Source organism: Zea mays, chromosome 10, assembly GCF_902167145.1.
Source record: "Zea mays cultivar B73 chromosome 10, Zm-B73-REFERENCE-NAM-5.0, whole genome shotgun sequence".
NCBI lineage: Eukaryota > Viridiplantae > Streptophyta > Magnoliopsida > Poales > Poaceae > Zea > Zea mays.
In genome coordinates this window covers 59,993,395-60,000,873 of record NC_050105.1, presented here as the reverse complement: position 1 = coordinate 60,000,873, position 7,479 = coordinate 59,993,395, and the positions used below count along the sequence as shown (strand labels likewise).

Sequence of the window (7,479 nt, the reverse complement as noted above, 5' to 3'; positions counted from 1 at the left end):
TCAAGCCACACGTCGTTCGAGCTGTGGCGGACTGCCCGTGAAGCGCGGGGAGAAGCTCAAACTCCAACGGGTTTTAATAAAAGGTAATAAGAGGTTCTACTTATGTATATTCGACCACCAAAAATATTTGGTGAGGAATATGGCTGGATTGACATGGTAGCTACCTGCAAAAAAAAACTCGGACGATAGGTGAAAGACGGTCCCCACGATATTATTAAAAATGAAGAAGATCTTAGCTTATGATTTGAACCCTTCCACGAGGACCCGTCCACTATAGGTCAGTCCATCTCGTGTGCACACAACCAGGAAACCAACGAGTGACCCTTTTTAAGCTTAGCTGAAATTCGCTCCCATTGTGATTCAAACTCAGAACCTAAGAACCGCTACTAAGACCACCTCTAACCAACTCGGGTAGAGGCCTTTTCGCGTAGCCATCTGCAGGGAAAAATTATCTACATCCCGGATTCAAACGCACTCCTTTACAGTCCCTCACATCCATCATCTGTAGGTCCACAATACAGATCAAAATTTGCAATTTAAATCTTTGTTAATTTGTTTTTCTTCTATTTATGTGGTCTATAAGAAGTGGATGTGGGGGACTGCAAAGGAGTGTGTTTGCATTGGGAATGCAACGAATTTTTTCCCTACATTCAGGGGTTAGCTTTTTGTTGTTTTTTTTTGCTGGAAATTAAAGAGAACATCAGCTCCCGGGAGGCTACTCTATTAAAAAAGGCAGTATGAAATGAATTAAAAAAAGTTATTATTCGTATCTATCCGATCCATCCTGTAGAACATACGTACGACAATCCCACATCTAACCGTTAACCCTAACAAGCTAGATTTTCTTCACCAATCACAGAACCAGCAGTCAGCAACAATGTCTTATCATCATGCATGACGTGAAGACCACAGTCATCTACCTGGGACCATGGTAGTAGATATTGATCTAATCAAATCCGTGTGGACCAAATCAAAACAGTTGCTTTCACGGCAGGCACTACACCCTGAGACAATTTCTGTAGAGAAAGCCGGCCCGGCTCATTGACCACATCAGAACCTCAACTGCTCTCTACATATATATATGCATGTACCCCCGCATGGACAACGCACCAGCTCGCCATAGTTGTTTCATACACAATACAAGCATCCTCTCTGCTACTGAATATCAAATTCCACTCTGGGAAGATAGAAATGGCGTCTTGTAGCTTTCATCTTCTCAGCGTTATTCTCATCGTGATCGCTTCTTCTGGCGCCTGGGCTACGGATCCTAGTCCTCTCCAGGACTTCTGCGTTGCAGACAAAGAATCGCCTGGTATGTACCACACATTCTGCTGCAATACTACCAAGGCAAAAAACAATTTGCAGAAGTTTATAACTGGTACTGAAGGAACATGAAACCAGTTTGATTAGCTTTCTAACACTTGTATGCCACTTCATTGATGCTGCAGTACGTGTGAATGGGTTGCCCTGCAAGGATATTAAGGATGTCAAGGTCGACGACTTCTTCCTAGCAGCCGACCTCGACAAGCCAAGGGATACGACGATGAGCAAGGTCAAGTCAAATGTCACATTGATCAATGTGATGAAGCTGGCCGGCCTAAACACCTTGGGCATCTCCATGGCTAGGATTGACTATGCCCCTCAAGGACAGAACCCACCACATACGCATCCCCGTGCCACTGAGATCTTAACGGTTCTTGAAGGATCACTCTATGTTGGTTTTGTCACATCTAACCCAGACAACAAATTCATTAGCAAGCTACTCAACAAGGGAGATGTTTTCGTGTTCCCCCAAGGTCTAATCCACTTTCAGTTCAATCCAAGTCATGATAAGCCAGCGGTTGCCATTGCCGCACTCAACAGCCAAAACCCTGGTGCCATTACCATTTCTAACGCTGTATTTGGATCGAAACCACCAATCGCGGACGACGTTCTTGCCAAGGCATTTCAGGTGGACAAGAAGGTTGTGGATTGGCTCCAAGCTCAGTTTTGGGAGGACAACCATAACTAAGTGAAGGAGGCTATTGCCATTGTTTTTACACACCGATGTAATAAGTAACAACACTATTTTCATTCATTTGTTTGATGTAGCAAACTGCTATATACCTTTTGACATACATATGTATTTTGTTAAAATGTCAAATGACCACAGTTATAAACGTGAAATCTTATATTGATTGAATCTCTTTACTTCATTGATATGTAATAGATTTCAACTAATATGGCATGAACACATCATGATTAAAACATGTCTTGATCCATTACCTGGAGTAAAAGTAGGTTAGCATGAAATTTTGCATACACGTCTGTGTCCATAGACCATCCAACTCAGCAACCATCATTCAAATAATTAATTTGATGTCACACCAAGCATGTGAATGTGACCCTAGAGAGCCAAATCTTGAATTATACTATGACAAAAAGATAAACTCAGCTTATAGATCATGTTGATGGCTTGGTATTCAAGTTAGAGGTAGTCTTCGTCCCATGGGGTGGAATCCTTCATATCATGCACAATGAACTCCTCATAAACAACTACCCAAATCTCTTCTCCCATTGGCCTAGATATATGCACACATCCTCCTCTTTCAATAGTTAAACCCAATGGAATCAAACAGGGGTGGCTTGACCATAGGGTTAGTGTCCATCTCTTCACATCAAAGGTGGTTGGACATTATATCATTGATTGTTGACTTGGTTTTCATACTGCTGGAAACGACTACTAGGATCAGTAGAAGAAGGTGAATATCTTATAAAAGTTTATTTCATGGCACTACTACAACTAGGATGGGTGTAAGTAAAGATGTTATCCCTAATAATTCTATGTCTATCCTAGCACTCCAATGGAATCCTCTTACACAATTCTAGTGAGCAAAGTAGATAGAATCTATATATAACACCCTGAATTTAGGGGTATAAAATTCTATTCTAAACACCCATGAAAATTCAAGTGTTACCCTTTTTTCTTCATTCTGTCCTAATTTATTTCTTCCTTATTTGAGAAAAGATAGTTATTTTAGGTATGCGTGTAAGGCTGGAGTGTAAAATCTTATGGGGGTTACGAAATGTTGCATCATGCTGGAAGTCTTATTTTATTTTTGCTTGATTTGCATTCATTTGATCAATGAATTCACTCGAGTTTGAATTCAACTAGTAGGAATAAGAGAAAACAAGATAAAAGAAAGGAAAGCCCCACAGCTAGCCCCGGCTATCCGGCCTAGTCCCAGCCGGCCACGACCTAGTTCCAGCCAACCCCGGCTGCCACTTGCCCAGCCCCAGCTAGCCTCGTCTAGGGCCAACTAGTCACAGCCAGTCACGCGTTGGCCAAGCCTAGCCTAGCCGTGCCCAGCACTCCTAGCCGTCACCCCGCCTTGGCTCTACAGCCAGGGGCCCCTCCCCTAACTGCCCTCACGCCCATGACGCTAAGAGGAGCATCACCCGCCCCTCCCATGTCCCTGCCAGTTCCACCGAGACACACCCCTCCCCACGCACAACCGCCTCACCGATCGCCCAAGCCACCAGCGACCCTGCCTCGCCTCTCCCCAGCCACCCCTGCGTGTGGCGACCTCACCCAGCCGCACTGTGCCTACTTCCGCCCGAAGCGCCCTTCACCAGCCAAACGCTGCCCCGAGATAAGCAACCAGCCATGGCCATCTACCCCCTAGACGAGCCCTAGCATGGTTACCCCCAGCCCCTCATCTCTTCCCGTGGCGTTGCCTGTCCGGCCACCGGCCAAACCTTCCCACGCATTGCACGTCTTCGCCGCGTGTACGTTCGTGCCACATGTTGTAGCCTACACACCATTGTCGCGTTCGCGTACTGTTAGCACGCCGATTCGAGCATCGTTTGCACGTTGTCACCATGCCGATCCACGCGTCGTTCGCGCACTGTCACCATGATGTTTTCTGCGTCGTCCACATGCGTCATTAAACCGCTTTGGAGGCTGGCGCCACCATTCAGCAGGGCCAGCACAGGCGCTGCTACCACACCTTAACCACAGGGTAGCCAATTGTGGTAACTTTACCTACTTACCTGCATGTAGGCGCGACATTGAAAGAATGTAACATCACATTGCTAAAAGTAAATCTACCAATCCTTATACAACATGTATGGTCACCCACACATGATGACAGTAGACTTGTCCCGGTCTGCATTGTCCTACACTTACCTTTCTTACCTTGGCGTAGAGGCAAAGTGAACCAAACATTACTATTCAAACGAATGGCATAAAACAAACACAAGTACGTAGGAATCCCCCCAAGTTAGTAATTTAATTAAGCCACCTGATTGTCCTTAGTTTAGCGCATAGAAGAGGATATCGCTAGCATTATAGTTTTCCAAATCCGATGTTTTTCAAAACTAGATAAGATGTTCAGATGAAAATAGGTTTTCCAAATTAGAAACCTTGTTTTGAAAGTACGTATGTGACCATATTATATGTAATCATCCTCTGATACTAGGTATGACAGAACCGCCCAACTTATAAGAGCTTAATCACAAAAACAACCGCCTCACAATTTGTTAACGTACTTGAACACATATAAACCCGGCAGTCCGCTGAGTATCCCGCAGGACCTCGGTAAATTAACTCTCAACCAATATCGCAAGATTAAGTAAATACACATGACATACAAGAGTTTTGTAGTGGAAATAATATTACAGTAATTTACCATTAGTAATTTGGAAGTGGATACAAATATGTTTTGAAAGCAATATAACTTTTGAGGAATAGGGTTAAAAACCATAAGTTTCAATACATTGCTAACTTAGTGACAATCCTCATATAGAACATAGATGAGATACTTAGAGATAAGGCCAAGCCCACCGGCGCTTAATCCACCATCCTCAGGTGGTAGACCACTCAGTCAAGCCACATCAACAATCATGTCATCAATAGAAGTACCTGAAAACTTTTGCCACAAGCAAGGCTGAGTATACTAATACTCAGCGAGACTTACCTAGTGTCTGGAAACTACTCCACTACCTCAGACCATGAGGCTTTTTGGCTGGGGGGGTTTGGTTTGCCAAAAGCGAGCACTAGTTATATAGAAGTCATATTTTAGATTCCAAGTTGTATAGTAGGATTTATCTAGGTGAGCATCCTTGTAATCACACATGGTGGCAAGCATTTATAGCAAGAAACAAATGTTATCATGAGAACCTCATTTCACTTCTTACTCGATGCAGCATAGCGGTCAAGCAGTCTCATTAGTTGTCACACATGAGTTCTTGGGGCACCAAAACCCGGGCGTGAAATAACCACCAAGTGTGCTAGGACCAAGTCTTACACATATGATGACTCATGGTACAAAAACGAATGTCACAACATTACTATATAATGGAGTTCTGTACAAAATAATAAATAATTACATCATACGAAGACAACAATCCAGCAACCCAAAGTTGACTGGGAGACGACGACCTAGACCTCTCACGAACACATCACGCCATCCTTCATGTTCCTCATCCTAGGGTACCTGTCCTTGACCTGGGGGATGTGAGTACAGTAAGGGTGAGCTCACATACGTTCATCACTCAATAAGTTATGGGGAATAATGTGCATGAACTCACCAAAGGTGGGAGCCCATGTGAAGTGTAAGGCTTACTAAAGAGGGTGGTTAAAGCTGAGCATTGCTTTTAAAGTTGGTCAAAATTTTATTAACAATTACTAGGTATAAGTAGATACCAACCTAATTAAGTAAGAGATTAAGATTAATAACAACACCCACGTTGCAATGCAAATGACAAATTGAGTTTAATTCCATAAGTTAATCATGTCAGGGTTCGAGCTGCTCATGACCGTGAGCGCGGCTAATATACTAGTTTTACAATCTGCAGAGGTTGCACATCTTTACCCACAAGTCGTGTAACCCATTTGCCATGGGGTTGATTGGACCCCATACACCTCTACCAAGGAAGCGAGGCAGGGTTCCACTACGAGGCATTTACAAAGTTCCACTAGCTTCATAAAACCCGCTACAGTTCTAGGGAGCGCAGCATAGGAACCCCCCGTCTGAAAAGCCATCGCAGCAAAATCAGCCTGAGAACCTCCCTATACCAACCACTCCCCTAATGCCCTTGCCCCTTTCTGGTAAGGTAGTCCTCCACTAGCTTTCCTAATTAGTCAGCCAAGGGCGTCCCATACCACCCTTGTGGTAGCACTGTTTTCCCGGATGGTTCTCCATGTTCCAATTAACAATATGATCTTATCATGAACAATAATTAAACAACGACATAATTGGAACATGATCATAATAAAACATTAGTTTCCCAAAACCAGGTAGAGCAATAGCAAATCTACCCAATAGTTCATCTGTTTGCAAGGTGGGGGATAAACAATGCTAGGGAAACCTATTAGGTCCCATCAAATTAACCTGAGCATGCCATAGTGATTAACAACGAACATTATTAGGTAAAAATAAGTAATCAAGGGCACAACTTGCCTGAGACTCAAGATTCCAGGTGACAGGATGATCTTTAGATTCTCGTGACCTCACTGCTGTTCGTAGCAATACAAACAAACATGGTATAGGAAAAATTAAAATCACATCAAACATAAGCACAAACTACATAATAATATTCTATGCGTCATAATGAGATCGTAGGTTCGAGAATCACTAAATTTGGAGTTACGATTAGCGAGTTATGATTTTCTGATGATTTAAGTGTTGAATATAAAAGAAATTAAGTGAATAATTTTAATCTAAGTTTCATAAAAAACTGAGGTTACCATAAGATAAACAATATTATTATGAATTTAATGCAACTGGAATGGATCAATTTGGAGTTAAAATTGATTACTTATGAATTAATCAAGATTCTAGATTTATTTTTACCCTAAAAATCATTTTCTCGGAATTATTTTACTTAATTCAAGCACTGTGGACTGGGCACACTATTTCAGAAGAGTTCAGAGGGTTCTGCGTAAATTATAGGACCACACTATAATGGTTTTAACATTAACCTAGACGGCGGGTTGATTTTATAAAACATAGGGTTTCTTTTGCAAGATACGCTGGCCGAAGGGGTATCGCTCAGATCTGCCCGTCTGATCAAAACCAAAGGCCACGATTAGATCGCCGTTATTATGAACCGGTACACGACTGTGGTTGTCCGATCTTAATCCAATGGTCCAAATTCGACCACGTCTCGCAATCCGTTGATCCAGAGATCAACGTGCACGATTCAGTGCGGTGAATTGCTACACAAATCACATACTAGCTGTTCGATACACAACCGGTGGATGAGATCAATCCGAATGAAGGGGTATGTTGTAAGCTAATCCTAACCGTCCACTTAAGGTTGATGGCCCGGATTGAATGAGGTCACAATCTAATCCTGATCGTCGTTTGCAAATCCAACGGTCCGAGGGCCTTCTTCCACCCCACCGCCGAGCCACGGCGAGGCCACCCACTAGGCGGAGGTGACCACGCCGGAGTGCATGCAACCGGCGCGCCAGAGCCCTAATTCCCAAATCGA

The 7,479-nt window shown here is 43.2% G+C and overlaps 1 protein-coding gene across 1 annotated transcript; it reads left to right on the top strand.

Moving 5' to 3' along the window:
* The first annotated feature begins 1,081 nt into the window (after positions 1–1,081).
* On the top strand, positions 1,082–2,249 carry LOC103641117 (putative germin-like protein 12-4). The gene is made up of 2 exons (XM_008664486.4): positions 1,082–1,312; positions 1,449–2,249. The coding sequence occupies exons 1-2, from the start codon at positions 1,192–1,194 to the stop codon at positions 2,009–2,011; spliced, it is 684 nt and encodes a 227-aa protein (XP_008662708.1). The 5' UTR covers positions 1,082–1,191; the 3' UTR covers positions 2,012–2,249.
* Positions 2,250–7,479: the final 5,230 nt, after the last annotated feature.